Source organism: Botryllus schlosseri, chromosome 5 (genome assembly GCF_051294905.1).
Source record: "Botryllus schlosseri isolate E-star chromosome 5, Bs_hap1, whole genome shotgun sequence".
In the NCBI taxonomy this organism is placed as follows: Eukaryota; Metazoa; Chordata; class Ascidiacea; order Stolidobranchia; family Styelidae; genus Botryllus; species Botryllus schlosseri.
In genome coordinates, this window is record NC_137240.1 from 23,528,643 (window position 1) to 23,554,058 (window position 25,416).

At 41.0% G+C, this 25,416-nt stretch overlaps 1 protein-coding gene across 1 annotated transcript in view; it reads right to left on the bottom strand.

Moving 5' to 3' along the window:
* Nucleotides 1-1,536: 1,536 nt before the first annotated feature.
* LOC145440003 (uncharacterized) overlaps nt 1,537-25,416 on the bottom strand; it is a 45,758-nt gene continuing 21,878 nt past the window's right edge. The window contains exon 4 of the mRNA XM_080317666.1: nt 1,537-2,711. Within this exon, the coding sequence (XP_080173792.1) occupies nt 1,537-2,711 (1,175 nt within the window). The remainder of the gene's footprint in view (nt 2,712-25,416) is intronic.

Genomic DNA, 25,416 nt, shown 5'->3' on the forward strand with positions numbered 1-25,416 from the left:
CGTTATGGCCTGCATATACGATCCACATAATTGCATGCATGTTGTAGGCCGGAATCGCGTTACTAAGAGAGAGATATTCTTTTTCGCCTGCACCATCGAGATGCTTTGACGAAGGAGCCGCAATACGACCGTCAGCACCAGAGTTGGATCAATTACAATAATTCAGTTCAATTACAATTACAATAACTCCCTTGCATGTTTCAATTACATTACAATTACAATTACTCAACGCTAAAAATATCAAATTACAAATACAATTACTGTTAAAATGTAATTAATTACAATTACAATTGCAATTGTTGTTAAACAGGTAATTGATTCGGTACAGAGGTGTTCTTTGACAACTGTAGCGACGTAATTAGCAACAATCTCAAGCTATTCATGTTTCATTCATGATACGTAGAAACCCTTTAATTGAAAAAACACTCGACCCGGCCAGGGATCAAACCCACGACCTACCGGTCAAGAAGCCGGACGCCTCACCATAATATGACATGAACACTCTCACAGTGTTATATACTTACATTCAAGATATTTTCTCATCGGGTTAGTCACTTCATCATTTATAATCAACCCGTATAGCAGTAGTCTTGTTAACTGCATTCTAGTTTCGTTCAGACGGCTTGCAACAAAATCTTCAATTTCAATTTTGTTCAGATTGAGAACGTGAAGAGCGCAGCAAAATTCCTGGTAATGCAATTTATAGCCTGGTTGTATAAATTTAACATTGACACAGTGTGGATGACTGACAGAGTCGTATGCTGTCACACAACACTTTCAGCGCGCGTATCAAGTTTACGTCCTGGCTGACAGCACGACATGAAGAAACAAATTCAGCACAATCACTGATGAAGTTCTCCGTTGTGTAAAATGAAGTCGTTTTGAAGATGATTGTTAAGCAGAAATAGGATGATTTCTGCAGCAATGTATTCGGTTACGATTATAGGATTGAAGCAGAATCTTATGGTAGCCGAATACGATCACATGGGAAAATTATAAATATTCACGACAGCGTTTTTTGCTTTTTAAAACTCAATATCAATATAATATATTCGATGACATTGAAACAGATATGCGAAGTTTCGAAAGCCTTGACTTAATTTGTATGTTCCGTCACAATTACCCTATTGCGCAACTTTATCGCCTATAATTTAACGCTAATGCCAATTTTAGTTTCAGCTATGATTCATGCTAAAACGATATGACCGGGGGACTAGTCGAGATGTAAATTTTGATTTTAGAATTGTCAAATGAAAATTGGTGCCCGTTTCTCAATCAAGAAATTCTGCCCAACAAATAAGGCTCCTCGTACCGCAACAGTGCTGTGGTGACACCTCACACTCCACGTGCATGTGATTAAAAAAAAGTTACACTCGACTTGACTTGAGTCAAAATTTACAATACAAAGCAATACAAAGGAAAGACGAAAGGAAGGATACAAAATAAGGATAAATTTCGTTGGTGCAATTGAAATTGATGAGACTTGTGAATCAAAGTATACGGGCATAATCAAATATTATTTACCAAAAATATATCTCATACTGTACAGTACAGAAAAATTGTACACACCTGCATGGTTTGATGAGAGAAGATATAGAATGTGTCATGTGAAGTCACGTTGTTGACACCGTTTTCGAGAATTGCTCCAGGGGAACAGAAGTTATTGAGATCGTTGGAATTGACTCCTAGTTTCTTTACATATTTGTAAGGCATAGCGAATATATTATCTAACATCCCATTATAAGCGAGCTTGGTAACGCTTTCAAAATCATCAACGTTGTATGAACGTAGAAAATTCCGGAAAAAGGCCGCCATGAGTCCGGATATGCTGTCTGATAGGTTGTCACGATCACTTTGGTAGATCGTGGTCGTGTAGTTGAGGAACATGGGGTTTCGGCAGGCAGCCAAAATCTTTGGGGAAGTCCGTCGTAGTTGGTCAATCATGGTGCTGCCACAATTGGAAAGGTTCAATGCTGCGGTTTCCAGGTTTTCATCGTCTAATCCTCTCAGGGCTATCACTTTATCTGGCTTTTGGTCTATCATCAGCTTCCAATAGATGTTCCAACGTGACGTGGTTAAAATACGTGCATGATGCCAAATTCGCCCAGACATGATATTAGCGATAAGATCGTTCGCTTTCGCATCAGTCATTTCGCTGATTGTAGGATTCTTTCTTTCACCAAAATCTTCCAAACATTGATCCAAGCCATCTATTACAATAAGGAATTTGTCCGAATTCATTTCAATCCATTCTCGGCCAGATTTCCCTTCATCTGAAGTCAACTTGGTTTCATGGTATTGGGCCATCTGGTCAATAAAGAATAATTGGAATGCACTCGATGGCGTTTGAAATTGCAGTGTAGCTGCGTTGACGAAATGAACGAGTTGGATACCGCGAAGGGATCTAACATTTCCTTCAAAAACAGCCAATGAATACATTTTCGAGAATGTTGACTTTCCTGCGCCCGCCTCTCCTAGAATCATGACATGCCGTGACGATTGGTTGTTCATCGGGTCATGAACTTGCTTCAGATCAATCTTTTGCACGTCTCTGCCAATATGGTTTTTCGCGTCGACATGAAATCTTTCTGTAGCATTTCCCATCCCGTTTTCCATCTCTACTATCATCGCAGTAGGAAGAGACTCCAGATATTGAACTTCGCCCGTTGCTCTGAGGAGATGGCGCTTGACTTTCGATAGAAACCCGAACTCTAGAAACGCATAGTAATTATTTAAACATTTTAATTGTAACTTGTTTAACGGAACAAACGGTTTTCCAATGTTATAATATATTCCGCTTTGTCTTAAGTTGTACAATTATGTCATAAATGTGTAAATACTTTTCAAAAAATATGTTGTATAAGCTTACGGACGATTACCACTCGATATAGCCGAAATATACGATATGGATGGTTGGAACCCTGAAAATAGTCGGTTCAACCGCTATAGTACGTAAATATTTCGTCAGAGGAGCTATATTTACCCTATCTTTACAATTGACAATGTAAAATCACTATGACGTCACAATTTAATATTCGTGATGCCATGGTATAAAAGGAACAAAATAAATCAATAAATATCATGTTTTAAGCAACGGCCTTGTTTTAAACATGTTTGTTTTAAATTGATTTTTGCTTTAAATGAAACCCCACGCATAGGCATACAGTTGCAAACAGCATAACGTAACTTCCATGATATAAATCAGTGGTTCTTAACCTTTTTTCCTCCAGCGCCCCCTTTCAAAAATCATCGTGCTCCAGCGCCCCCCCCAACTTCATTTTGTAAGGAATGTAATAAAGACAATGAGTAAGAGGGAGGGCCGTAACAGCACTTCGTCAACCCCCCTAAAAACGATTGCCTTGCGCACCCATAGCGTGATAAACTGAACCTCTGAGGGCTTCGACCCAAGGAACCCCATATCGTGATTTTGATGGTCAGCAAAGTTTGTGTGGCCTGGTCGCCCTAGGTACCAAAATTTTCTATAATGCATGAATGAATAGGTGATAATTACATAAATAAGTCGCTATAAACTTTTTATCCTCTCAGCCCACGTAATCAGATTTACCAGTAGCCCTGAGTGAGCTGTTGTATAGGAAAATAAAGGGCACGTAATTAATAATTAAACATATTCGGGCGTGCCCGCAGGTACAATTATTCGTTACCAGGGCCGTAACAGCACTTCGTCAGCCCCTCTCCAAACAAAAAACGTTGGTCCAGGGCCCCCATCGGGTGATAAACCAAACTTCCGGGGGACTTCACTCCCAGAGCCCCATTAGGCTGTCCGCTATTTGCTGATAGCCTATTAGGTATCTACATTGGGTGTCCATTTACTGAGGCAGCTAATCTCACCTAGTCGCGCGAAGCGCGAAAAATTTCACTGATTAATGATTAAATTGGTCAATATAATCGGGAATTGCATGTAAATTGAGATCAATTTTTATCCTCTTCCTGCTCACGTAAACACATTTACCGGTAGAGCTGAGTGAGGTGCAATGTTCCCTCTAAGCTGCGCACGTGCGCAGTGCTGACACGGTCTCTGCGCACAGAAAATCTACGTTGCGCACAACAAATCCGAAGTTATTACCATTTTTTAGTCGTTACGCACTGTTGTCCAAGGGTCAGCGCAGTGAGATGTCGAGTGTGCGCAGACTCATCATGCAAAACTTGAAGCGAACATTGTGAGGTTTCTTGGAAACTGTGAGGCCCGTTACTAATAAGTAAACATTTTCGGGCGGGCGAACCCGTTGGTATGACTTCGTTGCATGATGTTATTTTGTGACCCCCTGTCTGCAATATCAAAAAATATAGAATCGCTCTACGGGGATATCGCCCAACAGGAATATCCCTGTCGCCCAATCGTACTAAACTAAAAGACGCACACGATTTCAGATTGGTATTTCTTCACTGACATATAATTTTTCCCTGCCAGATGGAATTCGTCTTCTTGGGTTCAGATTGCCAAGACAGGAACATTCGGTGTCAGTCATCTAGGCGCCCATGGACAATTAAACCTATATGATTTTGAAGGCTATATGTAACGAAGTTTTCGGTGTTAATTTGCTCTGAATACTCATCAAGGATATGTCCTATCACCACATCATCTACTGCGAAGCCATTTTTCTCCAGCGCCCCCCATACCGCCCCCCTGAGCCCAGCGCCCCCCATATCGCCCCCTGAGCGCTTCCGCCCCCCTTCAAAATCGCCAGCGCCCCCTGGGGGGCGCTGTGGGCAAGGTTAAGAACCACTGATATAAATAATAACGATACACAATGACACGTGATTTCTATTAATTTCCACGCATCATTCTCCAACTGATCGGCGTTTGAGTTTTTCATATAAAACACCATTCAAATGCGAATGCAAACAGGAAACAGGCTGACCAGTGACCACACACTATCATGGACAATGTTCCCTCTAAGCTGCGCATGTGCGCAAATGCGCAGTGCTGACACGGTCTCTGCACACAGAAAATCTACGCTGCGCACAAAAAATCCGAAGTGGTGACCTTTTTTTAAGTCGTTACTCACTGTTGTCCAAGGGACCGCGCAGTGAGTTGGTGAGTGCGCGCAGACTCGTGAAAAATTAGAGGGAACATTGATCATGGACCTGAACTTCATTAAAATTCACTGTGCTATGCATGTAACCCATGACACACTCGAGCCATTCGTCTTCTTTAGAACTGCGCACAACGATTCGATTCCGAGTCTAGTATCAATTGTGAGGATTCCCGTCGAGTAGACATAGTCGATTTATCGAGTAAAATGTTTACGTCTCCGCACCAAGTGCAATGTTTTATCAATGATAAACATAGTTTCAATAGCTTTATTGCCCACGTTTTAGGTTGGCAACCTCAATTGACCGTATCTCAGCAACGAAAATTGCATAACACAATGCTTGCGAATATTCGTGTAACGATCTTTCTATGAAGTAGTAATCGACCCTCATGGTCGCAACAAAGCGCCGATAAATAGACATATTCTATATACAGGGTTCAGTGGTGGTTTTATTTACCCGATTTGCGGTTGGTTTGGTGACTCGACTTGACTCAATTCATTTTTCAAACACCAAGAATGAACTGACCCGTGGCGTGATAGCGTATAATCTTTAACGCAGAGCGAATGTTGGTTGATGTTGTACTTGTGTAATCTGACTCCAGAAGGTTACTTTTCATTCGTTGCGTATATCTTTCCTTCAACGGACCGGCGTCCACGCCAGTGGCTGGCTGACGTACCACGAAGCCTGTCTAGTACACGTGTATTCGAAGATCACACGGAGGAATATTTTGTTCTGTCTCCACGACTTGTAGATTCATTGAATCAACGTACGGCAACAGTATTTCCAAACCATACAAATTCAAAAACAAACAAACAAAAAAGCAAACAATGACCTTGCACGACGTCAACTCGAGTCATTGCGCATGACTCAAATAATTCATATGACTGGAGACTATAGGACGGCCAATTGTGACTTCGAAGAATAGTAAAGTTACCACATTATTGAGATGTTGTTTATCAATATTGATATTTGTAAGATATGGCCACAAACTGATAGGAGTTATAGGAAGTCACTGTGTCTCGGATCTTGGACTGGGTGGGATTTAACTTGGCGAATTGAAAATTTCTCGACCTTAGTCCTTGTGACTTGGTTACAATTACAACCCTGGATTTAATTCTTGATAGCTTTTATGCGCCTTCCAATCGGGACGGGTAATTCATCCATGATCTTTCGAACAAACTTGATACAAAAAGCCGATGGTGAAAAAACCAAAAGTAAACCGTCGTATGTAAGTTTGCTTAAGCAATATAATGCAAATATCTATGATCGGGATGTTGAATAGGCAGGGTTGCCATCGACATGGACCAAAAAATAAGGAAAGTCGATAAATTAGATTAGCATTAAAGAGCATATTTATACATACTTTGTATTTATATTAGCCTTGGTACACAGAAACAATATGCTCCAGCAACTCTTTGTTATTAGAAAGTGCTTCATGGATCTCACGGCAGCTCAGGTCTTGGTTTACCTTTACTCAGGGCCAAAACAGCACTTCGTCAGTTTTAAAATAAAAAAAATAAAAAAATGTTGGCCTATATTAGTAATAAAACTATATGCATGATATACTTTGGTTAAATTTATCAATGATTTATAGCAGGGGCGGGCAACATACTGCCCGCGAGCCGGATCCAGCCCGCGAAGGGAATTTGTCCGGCCCGCAGACAGTTTTCCGTCTTACATGATTATGTGGCCCGCGGCCCCAGCATGCCGAGATTCTCCACTACTTGCTTACTACGTTAAATTGTAGTGATTGTTATATTATTATATACGGCCATGCGCAGCGTGCGAGAGTGGAGCTTGCGCGTAAGTTCGTCGAAGCGAGAAGACTTGCATTATCGACATTTACGATGTACTCAATCCTATTGTCGTTTGCGATAATAATGGTATTTTTCGACTACAATGGTCATTTGCACCGATATTTCCGATATTTCTTATTTTTGATTCGGTATCCGCCGACTTGTAGCACGGCACACTTCTATGCTTTTGTAAGACATCACGTATGCCAAGGGTGGCCAACTCAAAACGGGTCGCGGGCCACTTTTCAAATGTCGTAGAGGCCGCATGAATTCACTATCGAGATAAATAGGCCACACAGTTGTACAACGACGCTATCTCGTCACCTGCTCAACCCTAATGAATTGATATCTTGATAAATTTGGGGTACCGCGGGCTCATCGATCCCCTTGAAATCTTAATTAAGGATGGCATCGTGTGTTGATTGATCAGAGAGAAGCAGAGATGGCGGCTTCATATTTATGAGAATGCTGTTCTCGAATCCACATTGTCTTCGTCATTATCGGCGAGAAATGGCTTTGAAGTGACATTGGTCTCGTTAAAATATATTCATTATATACAATTTATTCCTTGTATAGGTGGATAAATGGTCGAATAATGTATCGATTAAGCAATCCGGACCGCCAAGTAGCCTACTTAATTTTCCTATATCCGGCCCGCCGACTGAAGAAGTTGCCCGCCCCTGATTTATAGCTTTGCTACTTTTTAACCCAAGTGTCGTCTGCACTGCGCCCTAAGCAATAAATGCTGCCTTCCCCACCGCTTATTCTGCTGTAGACTATACAGCAGAAACCTAGTACCGCTGTTTACTGCTAAAATGTCTCACCACTTAGAAGTCAAATCCTGTGGTATTGTTTTTGTTGTTAGTGGTATTCATGGTGTTTGTCGGCTACTATGGTAATTTACATCTGGCCAATTTACTTCATTCCTATTCCGTAGCTGCCAACCCGTAGCACGGCCCCTTCTACGCTTTAATAAGACACCGCTTACACGGATGATATGACGAGGAGGAGCCTAGAGATAAACCTCCAACACCTAGGCAAGAATTCTTGAATCGACCTCGGTCGACATCGAACCAACAACCCGTTGGTGTTGCAGCTGTGGATTATATACGCTATCTCGCCACCTCGCTACCTGCGCTATCTCGCCAAATCTCGCCACCATCCTGTGGTGTGTACTCCCCGGCAGTACCTCTCATTTATGATGTTATAAAATCTCAACGCAAAAGCACAATTTTAGAATATTACGCAAACATATACCAGAAAAAAACGATCTCAGTTCTGACGTTGTTGAAAGACAAAATAAGGACGCAAGTCGAAAAAAAGGACATTTCTTACAAATAAGGACAGTTGAGTTTTCTAAGACCTAGCCCGTCGAAACAAGGACAAATGTTAGAAATAAGGACTGTATGACAATCCTGTGTATATGCAGAGGTGGTCAGTAACGAAGTACTTCTACTTTTTGGAAGTACTCAAGTAGCTTTCCTCTACTTCTGGTACTTACTCAAGTAGATCTGATTTTCTCTACTTCTACTTTTACTTTTTAATCTTTTGTGACCTACTTACTTACTTTTCGCTATTTTCAGTTTGTCAAGTAGAAGTAGTTTTATCCCAATACGAAAGATAGCCTGCAGAATTTCGGGGCTGTTTTCACGGAGTATCAACATTTATTGTTCATAAATGTTTTAAGTAAAGCCCAGAAATTTTGTTGCGCTTCGCGCACAGTAGTTATGGAGTGACAAATATGTTTTCACGAAAGTATCAGTGAATATAATTTAGGTACCGGTTTTCTTGGTTCCGCTAACACCGCATTGGCGCCCATCTCAAATATTTCATCACAGTAAATATGACCCACAATAACGTTTGAAACTACCGTTTCGCAATCTATAGCAATTACCTATCATATCGTAATCTAGCAACCCATGACGTGTCCTACTAATCTGCAAAATCCGGCTTTTTCTAACGTTACACCGGTTTTAGCAGATCACCTTTGAAACTTTGTGGACAAAAGACATGAAATATATTTTCCGCTGGTATTTGTATTTCACTTTAATTTCCTAGTATCATACTTTGAGTTCTAATTACTTACAATTCTTTTGTCTGCAGAACATACATGTTGAAGCATATAAGAAAGTGTAGTAAATGCCTCTATTTTCCGAAAATAAAGCTACACTAATTATAAATTATAGTATTCACAATATTTGTTATTAACGGGGAGATGTGGTACCGATGATATGCTGGGACCGAAAATACTTGAAAAATTCTCTGTGATAATCCCATGATTACAGTACGCGAATTTGTCTGCAATGGCATGCTGGCAGAATCCTTCCTCACATGCAAAAAACTTCGACCTGCGTGAGTTATGGGGTCTGTGACAAATGATTTACGTTTTAAAGGGGGTAAAGTAAATTTGGATCGACATATACATTTTTCTATATCACCTTCCAGACTAACAAACCCGCCACATTTTTTATGTGAAGTATAGGGCTTGTATCAGAGTATATAATGGCACATATTTTTTGAATCAATACTGTCCTCGAGTGGACGATTTTCAATTCAATTTCAATATTTATGGGGTGGGGGACCTATGGTACCATAGCCAAATCAGTCAAAATAGATGCAGCAACTAATCACTTAACAACAGAAACACGCCTACCTATATAGAGGCTGTAAATCATGGTTATGTGCGGTGTTTTATCGCTATTATGAGGTATTTGAAAGTAAAAATGTCGATTTGCGGCTAATATGTAAGTTTCAATGATTTTGTAAGTTTGGGCTTAAATCACAATGTGATTTTATGCCAACATTTCAGTTGATATAATCCTTTTTATTCTTGAAGGTGGTGACGAAACATTCTTCATTGGCATTGACAAATTTGAGTTTTTGAGCGTATGTCTCATAGGTCCCGTGGTCGTGTGCCTTTGGACCCACCGGGTGGGGACCGATGATACGTTCGAGCAACAAATTAGAACCGTTTATAAATATTTTATGAAATGGGAGTATTCATCTAAATGTCCGCGATAGGTAGAGCTTGTATCGAAGTGTTGAGACAGCAAAAGATCTGCTATTCGCGGCTGAAGATTTGAGGGCCAGATATAATTTTGTAATTTTTGATCCATTGGTACCACATACTAATCGTGCAAAGTGTTGAAACCGTATCCGATACAACGTTTCCGTAATGCTCTTCACCTGAACTTGAAGCCTTATAATATGGGGTAAAGCGCGATGCTATGATATTCACTAAAATGGGGTCTTCTAGTAAACAAAAGGTTAGCATCACATTTTCATATCTATACTATAATTTGCATCCCATGATGCGAAAGAATGCTTATCCTGTCGAAAATGGATACCTCCTGGGATGCATCGATACGAATCAAGCTCTCTGCACCTTCCGCATTGCCCAATTTGCAGCTTCTGACAGTCCATGCGAACGAATGAAGACTGTTTTCAAAACTACTTACTTACTTGAGTAGATTTAAAGTCAGTCAATTCTACTTCTACTTCAAGTAGTTTTAGGTAGCTTATGGAAGAAGTACTTCTACTCGTACTTGAGTAGATTTGTTCTTCACTACTTCTACTTCTACTTGAGAAGCTTTCTTGACTACTTTGACCACCTCTGTGTATATGCCAACATTCTATCTCTAACGATCCCCGGTCGTACAGCGGTAATTGGACTTTTCTATCCATGTAATGTCAATGTGCACATTCAAAACACCTTGAATGCAGAGAAAATTGTTCAGCCATACTTTCTTCAGTGTGTTGACCTGACTCAATATTGTATACGAGGTAAACCGAATGATAACGCTGGCCCACATATATTTTTAGGTAGAGAGTGTTTTCTGTGGTTCTGAAAGCCGCTGATTCCGAATATGGCCTTTGTTTCTTTTTAAGATTGGCTCAAGTTTTGAAGATAATTCATGGGTTATTTTGACTGAAACCTCATATTTTGGCCTGATGCATTTGGATGGCTATAGATAAAAACAGATCAGTCGTAGTATCACTTTCGCAAATTCAGTTAAGTCATTATTTGTGAACAATAAAGACAGTTTTGAATGATATTACTCTAAAATCATACAAATTTAGAGGCATTAGATTTATCCCAGTTGAAAGCTTTTTCGGACTAGTATCCATACAAAATACTGAAATAACTTTGCATCAATTTCAGCCGTTTTATGTCATATAAAACACATATTGTAAATTGAACACAATCACTTGGAATAGGCCTACAATACGAATAGTTGATCGTGAAATTGAAAATGTTTCTTATGCAATTCGCGATTGTGAGCAATTTTGCGCAGTCTCTCAAGATGTTCCAGCAATAGTCTACTATCCAGTGACGTGCGGCACTACCTCACCTGTCGCCTGGACGAGCAAAGAAAATTGTGAAAATCTTCAATGATCACACTGCTAAACACAGTTGTTTTTGACTTTGATCAGACAATTGATTTCGCCTAACGTCTGGACGCTGAATTCAAAAAATGACTTCCGTTTTTCTATATCACGTCATTTTTTTGGGTTAGGCACCCCCCTCCACACACACACACACATTGTCTCATAACTAGGGCAAGTTTTTATTGCACCAAAATAGCGAGAAAGTTGCACTTAACTTTGACATAAGATGCAGTAAAATGTTGCGTTCAATATTTTAGTTGAATTAGTAGGTTATGAGATACTCTAAAGCAGCGGTTCTCAACCGGGGACTCGATAAGCAATTTCAAGCCATCCACGAGACCTCTAAATTTTTAAAATGGTTGATAACCTGAATTTTATTTTTTAATTTGAGAAAGCATGAGGCAGTTTCGTACCACAACTGCTAAAACCTCATGAGTCATATCATCATGATAATGGTCTGACATGAACTATCGTAGTGTGGAAATTCATTTTCATTGCCAATTTTTTAATAACCTGCTGATACAAACATATTGCTGTTTAGAGACGTTTTGTTGGGGATTGTGGAAAAAATAAAAATATGGAGATAGTAACGTCAATAGGGGTGACTTCGTAATGTCTGCGATTTGAAGTTGTTAATCTCGTCAAATTAGTGAACAGTCGTTTGAAATAAAAATTTCCGAAGTTTTTCCCTAATTTGTCCCAATGCAGGGATCGAAACCTCGCCACGAAATCCATTTTATCCTGTGATATACATAACCACTATTTGAATAGCTTCTTGGAGGTACAGAACATAAATATACCATTGAATAGTATATCCATATTGAAATGAACTCGAATATTTTCGGCTAACACTCGTCATAAATCGGACAATGATATACCTGCTCTTAGAGCTCGGCTATCAGATTTGGCGCATTCTTATTGCGGATGTCTTATCGACAAGGCTGGTTTTTTGATGAACAAGGAGTGTTTCGTTGCTATCAAAGTATTACGCTCCAACCCTTAAATTCATATCACCGGTTATACTGGTATGCAGCCTTCTCTTGATATTGTTTTATTGTGCAAGGTCGAAAATGTTTGCTCGTAAATATATATGTAAACCCGAACAGGACAAGTAGTTTCAGACAGTCTCTCTCAGGTTGTAAAACCTGGATCCCTTTGGCGCATAAAATTTGTCTATACTCTTAGATTAGGATTTCACTTTCACCGTATAAACTCTATGCGGGCCGATCAAAATGCCGTCGCGGGCCGAATTCGACCCGCGGTCTGTATGTTGCGCGCCCCTGCGCTAGATTCTGGACGTGATATGTTCATAAAATATATTTTTCTTCATTTTGGTGCCATAAATGTTGCGATCAATTTCTTCATAAATAGTATGATGTTATTTTCAAGAAAAATCATGATTTTGATGTTTATCACAAGCCTACAGCTCATATTGGCACAAGACGGATGAAGGTTGCACCATAATAGAGCTAAATTGAACTAAAACGTGAGGGGTCCGCGAGGGTCCTTGACGGTCAAAAGGGGTCCGCAAAGCCAAAAAGGTTGAGAACCACTGCTCTAAAGGTTCCGTTGTATAACCTAGATAAGGGATGTCAAACTCAACTTGCGTCGCGGGCCGGATTCAAGCCTTCAAATCGCTCGCGGGTCGGTCCATTCAACTGATTCCAAAATGTTAATTTGTTCTCTTGCTTTTCACTTGAATACCTTGAAAGCATTTACAGATAATACACGGATCATAGGGTTTTTAAAGTAGCAAGTCGCGACACTTTTATTTGCGAACAACGAAATGGAAAAATACGATGATTGTCCGGTTGAATACTGTTAAGATTCCACTAAAACAGTCGCGTTAACGACAATATAAGTTGGCATGTCTGGTGGTCTATTGGGTCGAAAGTGACAGAGCAGTGCGCCCATACATATTTCAATCATATATTTGTGTAACTAATATATTTCCATGTAAACTGCATATAACGGCTCCGCATTGGCGTTTTTGCTTCTGTTAATACCTACGTAATGATACATTTTCCATCAAACTTTAAACTTAGTGTGCACTTTTAGCTTTCTTGATACTGGGTGTCAATTTCACCGACTTTTTGCTATAGTGGTAACTAGAGTGAAACCATAGCGCCGTAGTCGGGTGGTGATTATGGGGCCTATGAACAGGGAAGTATTTACTGCAAAAAATCTCAACATTTCTTACAAATGTGCCGGAAAAATAAAACAATATTTCAATGTACATAATATTGCTTCGCGGGCCGGATGAAATCGTCTGGCGGGCCGTATGTTTGACAACCCTGACCCAAATCCCGCAAAGCTCCCAAATTTGCTAGTTTGCCATTTTATGGACATTCTGGCGAGACTGCCAAAAATTAATTTTTATACTGGTACACAGCAAGAAAATTACGCAATTCAAAAATAATTTTCCCCTAAAAAGGCAAACAGCATAGCGATAACACCTCCTCCTAAACGAAGTCAAATAACACACCCCAGACCCCTAGGTATGCAAACTTGACCCAATGCGTTCCAGAAAATCTCGTTCTTGGCGACTAAAACAAAATCAATAGCTTGATAAAGGCGACGAAGTGAAAATGTAATTTTTGGTGGTCTCTACTGGGCGTTCATGAAACTATATCTCAAATTTAAACGACAGAAGAGATAAGGCAATCTATTTACCTATTGTGCGGGCACGGTCTTGCTTGGCAGAGGTAGTTGAACTAACATACCATATAGCTCTATGTTGTGCAATTCAAAGAGAATAGAACCAAACTAGAAATAGTTTATTGCGGGTTTTTAAATCACTTCTTTACATTTTTACGCAACATTTGATAAAACTTGTAGTACAAATTGCATATTTTTAAATCACTCCTTGACATTTTTCCGCAATATTTGATAAAAGATGCAGTAAAAATTGGCAAGGAAAATAGAGAAAAGTTGCACGATGAAATCCCTCTAAACAGCTTAAAACGACTTATGATATAGACTCCGAGTATTTAGGAAGCTGTAGGAAGCTGTAAAAAAAGTTGCAAAAGTTGCAAAAATTTGAAAATACTAGTTTCAATATTTTGTGTTTATTGAAAAAACATTTCAATAACCAAAAGCAGTCGTAAGTAGATAAATAAGACTCTCAATAAACATTAGCACCGTTTTATTCGGAGGATTTTAACAGATATTGATTCTGCTTGACAAACAAAGTGCTGGTTTCAGTGTCCAAATTTACGCTAATAACTCATAGTTCTGCGGGTTGTCTCGTTTGATACTCCAGCAATAGTCAGCCAACACAGTCAGCTCCAATCTACTCTGGTATCCTACCCCTATCATCTTCAGATATGTGGGGATACTTTCTCCTTGCCCATCGCTGACTATGCCAAGTTCTCCCGTGAAATTTTAGCTTATTTGAATGTCTGCTATCCGACATAAACATATGACAGTGCAGTAGCACATGTGTCGGTGTCGGGGTTACATGTGCATCCTCATTGTCTGTCCACTAAGAACGCGCAATATTGCAAAGCTGACACTTAAGATCCAATCGTGCTTGTTTGTTTGGTTTATTACCGCATCATAGAAACATGGCAGAGCCGAGACTAGAACCAGCAACCATTGGTGTCGTGACTGCAGTGTTTTACCAACTGCGCCACTCGCTTCAATCCATCGTGCTCGTAATATTGCAACAATCCAACGTTTCTGTAATATTCTCAAGGTTTCTATTTATCCATGAAAACTAACTGAGTGAGCAATTGTTACTGCACCTGACGTTATTGCAATTTTGGAGAATGCACTGCACACACGTTAAGATCCTTTTTGAGCTACCAATAGACATTTGCCATTCACTTAATTTGTAAATCAGTATTCCTAACTACTCCAGCAATCAATGGTGACGGTATCATGCCGGTACCACGGCAATACGCAAAGCTACCGGAAGTAGCCCTACGATGAGAACGCCGTTTCTCATGAAGATGATGAAATATCTTCTCTGTCTTGCCAAGTAATCTCTTCTCAATTCGCAAGGATGCCAATAGTTCCAAATATATCCAATCCGAGTCCCAAAGCCCATGTCACATCATTCAACTTGTTGTGATGGACTACTCTACGGTCTGAATCATCTTCGATTTCAAAATCTTCATCATTAGGCCTGCAATCCCTTATATCAGTGGTTCCCAACGTGGACAATATCTCCTCCAGGGGCGATTTTGAGAAACAAGGAAGTGGAAACACCAAAGGGGCGACTGGGGGCGATGGCAGGCGAAAATGTTAGAACGACCTGTTAGATTTGGGAGAGATGTGGTACCGATGGATGAAGAATAGCGAAATGATCTCTGGCCACCGAATCTTTAGCGGATAAGAGGAGATCTTTTGCTGGTTCTACACTTTGACACTTTGCTGGTTCAACACAAACTCTAGTCTACCTACCGGATATAAAAACATGAATATCCACCAATCGAAAAAATATTTATGAACGTTCAAAATTGTTGCTCGGGCGTATCATCGGTGGAGTTGAAAGGAACACGAGCTGGGAACCTATGAGACAAAAACCTAAATGTTATAACTTTCCTTGCAGTGTAAAATAATCTAAGCTACAGCAAGCCGAAAAAGAATGTTTGATCACAACCGTATAGAACATAGAATAGATGATACCTCAAATGTTGCCATGAAATCACGTTTCGATTTAAGCACCTAGTTACTAATGTGAGGGTACATACACATTGCCCGTAAATCGACATTTTGACTTCCAAATAGCTCATAATAGTGATAAAACATTTCAGGTAATTATTAAATACAGCGTATATGTGTGAAGGGGTGTTTTGTTGTTGCATGACTAGTTAGTCCGACTACTTTGCTTGATCTGGCTATGGCAAGGGTGGCAACTTCTCCAGTCGGTGAGCTGGATGTGGGAAAATGAAGTAGGCCTAGAGCCGGATTCCAGAATCGATACATTAAACGCCTATTTATCCGCCAATACGAGGATTATTCGTATTTAATATGAACTTTAAGTTTGAAACATAGCAATGAATACCGATTAATTTATTAACGTAACGTACTTCAATAGCTGTTGGAGTCAATGAAACATCTGTGGTCGATCACAGTTGTGTTCTCTGGCTGCATGTCGGATACAAAGAAAACAAACAACTAAAGAATAACTAACAATCACTATTATTTTCGTCCGAAAAAAATAAAGAATAACCTATACAGTCACTACAAGTTGACATAGTAAGCAAATGATTGAAAATTTCGGCAGACCGAAAACTGTCTGTGTGACGCTCAAAACCACGTTGCGTTCCCGACCCGGCCCGCGGGCCGTATTTTGCCCGTCCCTGGGCTATGGTATCATAGGCATGAACTGTATACATCATGTATTTCAATTGAAAAAAAGTCCACCCAAGAATGGTATTAAATAAAAACATATGTGCCGTTATATAGCCTGATACAAGTCTTGCACTTCACATTAAAAATTATTGCAGGTTTGTTCGTGTTGAATGTTACAAAGAAAAATTATTGCGTCGATCGAAATTTATTTTACACCTCAAAAACAGAAAACATCCGTCAGAAACCCCATAACTGAAGCACGTCGACGTTTTTAGCATGTGAGCAAAGGTTCTGCCAGCATGCAATTGTAGACAAATTGATTGTGTGTAATCATGTCATTGTCAAAGCGAATCTTTCCAGTATTATCGGTCCCAGTGTCTCATCGGTACCATATCTCCCCCTATTTAATAACCAAGGCCAAAAATGCATGTGAAGACTGCTTATTCTGCATATGACGCGAAAGTAGTGCGGAGCGGATCGACAAATTCTCTAGTCCGGCTGCGATCCGGTTGTGCAATTCTCTGGTCCGGCTCCGGCCGCATCAGGAAAAGTACTGATCCGGCTCCAATCCGGCTCCGGCCAAAAATGAAAAAGTCCGGCCAGAAATCTGGCCCTACTCGGTACGGAGGTTCCGTGAATTGATAAATATGCCTCGTTTATGTTCACACTGGCTTGGTGGTTATTTACGTGTGGTTGGTTGGTAGTTATATAGTTATAAAAGTTATGCTTATCCATAAAGATTCTGGCCGAATCAAAAAAGTAGTGATCCGGCCCCGATCCGGCTCCGGCCGTAACAGAAAAGGTACTGATCCGGCTCCGATCCGGTCCGGTCAAAATTGTAACAATCCGGCCGGATATCAAATCCGGCTCCGGTCCATGCTCCGCACTACGCGAAAGTTGACTACAAAACAGTTCAACTCAACAGAAAGTAGACGCAGAAAATGGTTTTCCTGGCAACTACTCGGATAAATGACCAAATATAAATTAGCGATGGTCAATAGGTAATGCGGGGGAAATAGGCCTACATTCCTTTGCTGACGGTACTGATGTTAGTGGTTATAGTGGTTATGTATTTTCCATCCATAGCTACTTTAAATTGTGGTATTTGATAGCTGGGCTTGTGGGCTACTTACATAGCTTGTGTTGTCGTTGTTTGTGGCCTTCATGGTGCTTTCGACTGCAATAGTCATTTACACCGCGTTGACATTCTATGTTTGATTCCATATCTGCCAACTTGTAGCACGGCCCACTTCTAGGTTTTTGTTAAACACCGCTTACGCTTACATGGAACAGATGGCGATTAGTAGTCTAGATAGCCTGCGTTTGAAGATGGCTAATGTGATAACAAACAGGACGCCAACTCAATCAGCTAACCTTGTAGATAGGGATGGTGTGAACTTGAGGTTCAAGTTCGCATTCGGTGTGTGAAGCTCGGAAATTTAAAGCTTCAAGTAAACAAACGAACCGTGGTAGGTTCTGCACTGGGAACCTTTTTCATAAATTATAATTTTTCACGTCATAATAACATCTTTGGTAGAAATTCTTGGCCTTTAAACTTAGGACCATGGCGCTGGCAGCATAAAAATATCAATAATAAACTAACATGCACCTGGCCAATTTCAAAATTTTACTTGCTTGGAATATAAAACCGAAATTAGAACCTAAATATAATATTTTTAATGTTTTTCGTTTAATCCTTTTCGTTGAGCAATATGTATTAAATAACTGAATAGTTGACTGAAGGAAAAAATTTAAACAAGTATTTTAGAATGTAGAACTGCAACGGTTAACAGGGTGCAGAGAAAACACTCTCGCCTACCCGCTTCTCCTGCTGCGGTTGTTATTCGCATATGCATGTATCTTTATTAGGTACATTATGTTTGTGTGAGAGTGTGTGTGTGTATGTGTGTGTGTGTCAGTGTTGGGATTAAGACACTACCTTCGAGTCACGAGTCACCTCGAGTCATTGCAGATTTTGACTCGAGTCAAGTCAAGTCAAGTCAATCGATTTTCGAAGGTGACTCGAGTCAAGTCAAGTCACTCAATTTTTGGAGGTGGCTCGAGTCAAGTCGAGTCAAGTCAAGTGAAGTCACGAGTCAAGTCACAATTCAAGTCAAATTGAATTTTCCAAGTAGCCTACAAGTTATGATTCAAAGTCATAACATTTCGCCAACTGTGGGAAAGACAGATTAATTAGCCATTTATCTTGAATCAAATAAATAATATAAAGTTAAATCTACATAAAAAAAGGCGTTGTATCGTACATCCACACGTATAACTAGCCTACTAATAAAATATACGTGAGTAAGTGTATATGGTTACATGCTGCAGTCTGTCATTTCAGCCAAAATAGATGATCGAATACGAAGCCTCGAGTAGTTTACACAACTTGATATGGTACAATACACTACCCATTCACAAATGCGTGATAATATAAACGCATGATTATAATCATTCGATTCAAATCATACAAGCGGTTTGATAAACGTTAGCACTGCGCAATGTAAGCACTGAGCCATCTACGGAACAGAAATACAATGATATTAATCTACTACTACTACGGCAACGTATAAGCTGTGATCATTTCGTTTGCGGCCAATTTATTTGTGATGTGTCCTGACTTTGACCCAATATCCAATGACCAGGAACGCAGAACGCTGAGTCCAATACTGCTTTAATATTAGCGAGACGTACAACTTAACAGCAACTCGACAAATAAGGAATGATCATACCCACGACAGCGGGTGCTATATAAGGCAGCGTAATAATTGCGTCAACACTGATTACTAACACCACATTCTCCCCCGCCAAAATAATATAGAATACGAAAATACATATCGTTACGCGTTACGAGTGCATAATAGAAACGGATTGGCCATAGCGATCGGGAGCATTTCGAATTCTTGACGATCTCCGTAGCGTCGGAGTTTCAGATCGAACGGCCTCGTTCCTTTCGACGGCTCCATCATTTGATGGCGAATTCAGTTCTTGATGTTCGCGACGCAGGCTTTCGGGTTCATCGCAAATTGGATCGTCATCTGCGTCAGCCAATGCTGTACCGTCAAGTTCCGACATCTTCCTTCTTTCACCATCGTCATTCTGCACTCTGGAACCATACTCCAAGTCTGCACCTGTTGGACATGGGGCGAGATTAGAAGTAGATACAGTTCCCTCATTACCGTTTGGCATGCGTATTTCGGCATAGGTTTTGTTCGCTTCCAGTATGGTCACTTCGTCGACAAGAGGGTCTCCTTTTATCCTCACGAATCGTCGCAGAAGCGCCGGTCGTCCAAACGATAACCACTCGGGCAAGCTTTCCCCATACATATAGCGTCTGCTGAAAGAGAAAAACCGCTCGTGCGGCGTCGCGTTAGTCGATATACACAAAAGGGATCTAACGGAATGCAATGCTTGACTCAAAACATCAGTCCACTTGTTTCCAGGCAAGTTTCGAAAACGCAGGAGTAATTTGACAGTTCTCCATACAGTCTGGTTGATGCGTTCGCATTGGCTGTTGCCTTGTGGATGCAATGCCTCTTTCAGCAAAGTATTTTTCATTTCTTTACTGGTGAAACACGATCCACGATCGCTGTGAACAAATTCTGGAAACCCAAATAAACTGAAGAGATCCTCAAGGCATTCAATTACAGCCTCCGAGGTTGTCGTTTTACACGGGAAGGCAAACGGGAATCTGCTATATTCATCAACAACTATAAGAACATGAGGAAACTGACCTTTTACTGGACCTTTAAAATCCATGGACAACCGTTCCCAGGGTTTCGAAGCCTTTACCAATGGAATAGGATTTCTTTTGAAGAACCTTGGCTTCAGTTCTGCACATACCCTGCAGTTTCTACATATAGCCTTGACTTCCTCAGTGGTGAAAGTAAGGTTTCTATTTCGAACAAAATAACCCAGTCGAGCCATGCCAGGATGACCTAGAGCAGGGGTTCTCAACCTGGGGGGCGCGCCCCCCTTGGGGGGCGCGGAAGGCTCTCAGGGGGGGCGCGAAAAATTGACGAAGTCACTATAGGGGGGGGCGCGAGAAATTGACAAAGTCAGTATAAATTGTACGTGTCCGAACATGTGTTTCACATTCATTATGAGAAGACGATTAATGAAGATGAAATTTATTACATATTCAAGAAAGCTTGCAAAATACAAACTCTAGTAACCGCGCTCAACGGAGTATAGTCTGATTTCAACTTGATTTGAGAAAATTTTTGAAATTCTTTGGAGATATAGAGAGCAATTCCCACGTGTAAGTCATTCATTGCTTGATAGCTTTGACAGTAGCCCAAAGCTTGGCGCGCTGGGCAGCTCTTGTTAGTAGCTTGCGAACTGCACTGCCTAAGACAGAATTAGATGCAACATAGGTTGCCCGGTTTCGCCCTCAATTAGGCTATAAATCAACACAATTTAATTAATTTCCAAAACTGATCAAATTTAGCCTGGCAGGACAGAACGACGCCTTGCGCTCTGTACTCACGACCAGCATCAGGATTAGTTAATGAAATTAATTAATGCTGGATGTCTTGTTCAATGTTTTTTGTTATTTTCAAACAAGTTTGGAGAAATTTGTCATGTAAAAGACTCAACAACTGGAATGCCGATTCAAAATTGGCGTAAGATATACCTTATGTATACTATTAGATCAGGGGTGGGCAGCCTGCGGCCGTAGAAGGGAATTTGAGCGGCGTTCGACGCCTAATTCAATTAGTAGGCTATATGTTGGCGGCCGTAGACATGCAAATTGCAATTACGAATTCACTCCCGCATTTTCGAGAGATTTTAATTAATCTTGAAATTTTCTTCGCCCTCCGCGCAATTCAACAAGACTTCATTTTTTGATTTTAATGCAGTAGCGCCCGTCTTAATCTGAGCCGGAATGAGAATTGGCAAGAAATAACAATTCGTTCGCAGCCCTGAAAAATTTTCGCGCTCCGCGCGACAATATGCACCTCCCGGCAACTATTCATAACATTGCCACTCGCGATTTCGTTGCGTACAATAGGCCATTGTGAAAAGTAGAATAGTCCGGAGTTCACCGGGAATGGATATGGACAGTTTACCATAGGAATTTTGTGTCCAGATCGTTCATTGCGGCTATGCCCTGGAATGCGGCATCACGCCACCCCGTACATAAGTAATCGAAATGCGGCCATGATTATCAAAAACGTTGCCCACCTCTGTATTAGATGATGTGCTCTTTTTGACATGACGATAAATGCAAGGGGGGTCAGGGGGGGCGCGATTTTTTTGACCATCTCTAAGGGGGGCGCGAGTCAAAAAAGGTTGAGAACCACTGACCTAGAGCGTCATGAATTTTTTTGGAGTTGCATAGTCGTTGGAATGCTCGCTGCGACATGTCTGGACAATGCATCAGGAACAATGTTCAGCCTACCTGGTCTGTGACATATATCGTAATACATCTGTCCAAGCTCCAACCGCCACGCTGTAAGTTTCGCGTTCTTGATCTTCCCTCGGTTTCTCTTGTCAAAAATGAGCGATACGGACTTTTGATCAGTAGTTAATGTGAAGTGACGACCCTTCAAGAAGTGTTCCCATTTCCGGATCGCTTCGATAATAGCTAGAGCTTCTTTTTCGATTACAGGGTAGTTCCGCTCGTGTTTGTTTAGTGTTCACGCCATGAATGCAACAGGGCGGCCACCCTGAGCCAAAACGCCAGCTATGCCCACATCTGATGCATCTGTTTCAACCTGAAACGGCAAATCATCGCGGATTGCACAAGGACTAGCTTTAGCGAGATAATACTTCAATCTTATGAATGCCTTGATAGCCTCTGAATCCAGAGGCAGCTTACTCACGTTTAAGGGCCGGATACTAGTGGAGAAATCAGGTATCCAGCGAGCATAGTAAGCAAACAAACCTTTGATTCTTGCCAAGTCTTTTGGTGTTGTCGGTTCCTTTATCTCGATCAAAGGTTTCATTCGCTCTCGATCAGGACTTACTTTTCCATAAGAGATCTCGTAACCAAGGATATTCAACCGAGTTTGAGCAAACCTACTTTTCTCTTCGTTGATATGCAGTCCTACCTCGGCCGCTGCATCTAGCAACTTTCGTAAGTTCTCATCGTGTTCGTCTCTCGTTGCCCCAGTAACTGTCAAGTCATCAAGATATGCGTAGACTTTCCTCAAGTTACTATCTCGATGAATTTATCCATCACCCGCTGAAACGCTGCCACGGCATTGGTTACTCCAAAAGGAACGCGCTGGTAGAGTTTCCCGTTGGCTTCAAATGCAGTGTAAATCTTTTCGTCATCACGAATTTTCAGCTGGTGGTATGCCTCTTTCAGATCGATGCTGCTATACCACTCGTCTAGGGCAACTTTGTTAACGAGGTCTTCGATACGAGGTAACGGATACGCGTCTGGACACGTGAAACGATTTACCGTAGTCGAGTAGTCCACGGCCAACCTCTTTTTACGGTTACTCTTCACTACAACAAGTTGAGCTCTCGAAAGCAAACGACTATATTCAATTGTGCCCGATTCGAGCATCATCTTGATCTCCGCATCAATAAACGACTTGTCATCCTCGCTGTAGTTAGTTTCGCGAGCGCGAAGCAATAGGGTGACAATCCGGGGTCATGAATTCAAATAATCTCGATTCTTCCAGACCGTTGGCAGCTGCAACAGACACAGCAGGGTCGGTGGTGGGAACAGATTTCGCCCGATTTTCATCACCAAGACACTCTTCGCTGGCGTCTGCCAACACCTTTATATTAAGTGGTGGAAGATCCCCTCCCATCGGAAATATTATGGAGCGATGTTTCTCCATGAATGTATGTCCGATGATAACATCAGCACAAAGGTCCTTCATAACGGCGAACTTGATGCTTCGGTAGCGCCGACCGCAACAAGTGAAATCTGTCCACACGAAACCCAAGATTTCTGCAGATGTGTTCTTTACCGCAAGATCAGCCGACGATGATCCGCCTCTCCACTTCAGCCCCACCTTCCACGCTCGCCGCGCGTCAACGGGCGTATACCCGTTGGCAGGAACGAAACAGCACTTCATCAGCCCCCTCCCCCCGAAAAAGCTTGTTTGTGGGCTCCAATAGGGTGACAAACCTACCCCCAATCCCGTTGTTCGCTTTTGCCAGGAAATAGTCGTGCGACCTAGTGAGCCAGCGCCAAGCGCGAAAATTTTCGATAATTCATGATAAAATCAGTCAATAAGACCGGGAATTGCATATATATTGCTATCGATTTCATGTAGCCTACTTTCTGCTCACGTAATCAGGTTTACCAGTAGAGCAGAGCGAGGTGTCTTGAAATCTGTAGGGCCCGTTGATATGACTCCGTAACATGACGTTATTTCATGACCTCCTGTCTGCTATATCAAAAAAATATAGAATCGTCCAAACGTGGGTTACTAAACTAAAATATCCACACGATTTCAAATTGGTATTTCTTCACTGGCCTATAATTTTTCCCTGCGGGATGGTATTTGTCTTGTGAGGTTCAGATTGCCATGACAGGAACATTCGGCAACAGTAATTTAGGCGCCTATGGACAATTAAACCTATATGTATTATATATAGGCCTACATAACGAAGTTTTCGGTCAGCATTAGGGCAGTCCTTTTCGATCAAGGTTTTCTCACTGCCGATCGTTCTGGCGCACTTTTTGAAGTCACATGTTACATTGCCTAAAACTTCATAAGTCTTGGTGCAACGTGGCGCGGTAATGGCCAACGCCGATATGCCCAATTAAATAAATCTGGCGTATTTTTTGTCAGGGGAAGAGTACCCAAAAATCAAGGTATTCGGCAAGTTGAAATCGCGTATAGCGCGAAAATTTTTCAAAAAAGTGCATAATTTTTCAAAAAATACTCTATAATTTATGCTGATTCACAAAATAATTTTGGGCCCGTTCGAGCTTGCCACCCCCCCCCCAATTGCAGGGTTTGGGGTGCGGCAGTTACGGTCCAGGAAAGGATTCAATGCCGGGGACTCACTTCCGTTCATGTGAAATTAGGATCTTTCTCCACCTGCAATTCTGAGATGCACCAAAGGTACCAGCATTAAATTTCTAATTTGAGAGTTCTCGTTATTGTCTGCAGATGTGTTTGAAGCAATTCTCCTCTTTTTGGTGCGTTGATTACCTTTATTATATATATTATACAATTACCATTTTTCATGCAATAGACCTGAGCCAAATATGAGTTTTGCAGTTAAGCTCTTAATGTCCTAATTAGATGGCACCATCGACCTCTTTCATCTTGGTGGGATGCCAACTTGGTAGCCTATACGAGCAAATAAATTTCCATTATGCAAAATTACAATTTGTTGGCTTGACAGAATGCTATTTTGACAAGCAATGATCTCGCATCATGTTATCAAGTTCACATTGATCAAATAACTGAGGACCGCATGATTTTTTTTCATAATATGTTATCTATTTATGTGCAGTAGTGAACGTGAACGTGAATTTGGAAGTTTACGTTCGCAATCGAACCTTGCTGTGAGCCTGTGCACTGTGAACCTTTCTCATTTATTACAATTCATCATGTCAGTCATGTTTGGTTGGAATTCCTTTCATTTCTACTTCGGACCACTTCCCACATGACGCTCGCAGCATGAAAAGAAATTCAGCACCAAACGAGCATGCATGTTGCCAATTTAAAAGATGATTTGCATTGTGAGAAGCTTCCTCGAAATATTCTGCTTTACGTTTGTAAATATTTAGTAACTCTACGCTGTGAGCTTTGCCCGCAATCACAAGTTAGAAAGAACGAAATAGGCTACACATCATGTAGGTAGTCAGCTAATTGTGCTTAATCAACCAATCAACTACTGCCGTCAACAAAATTGAGAAAAAGAATGCATCGTTGTCTAATGCAGTGTTTGG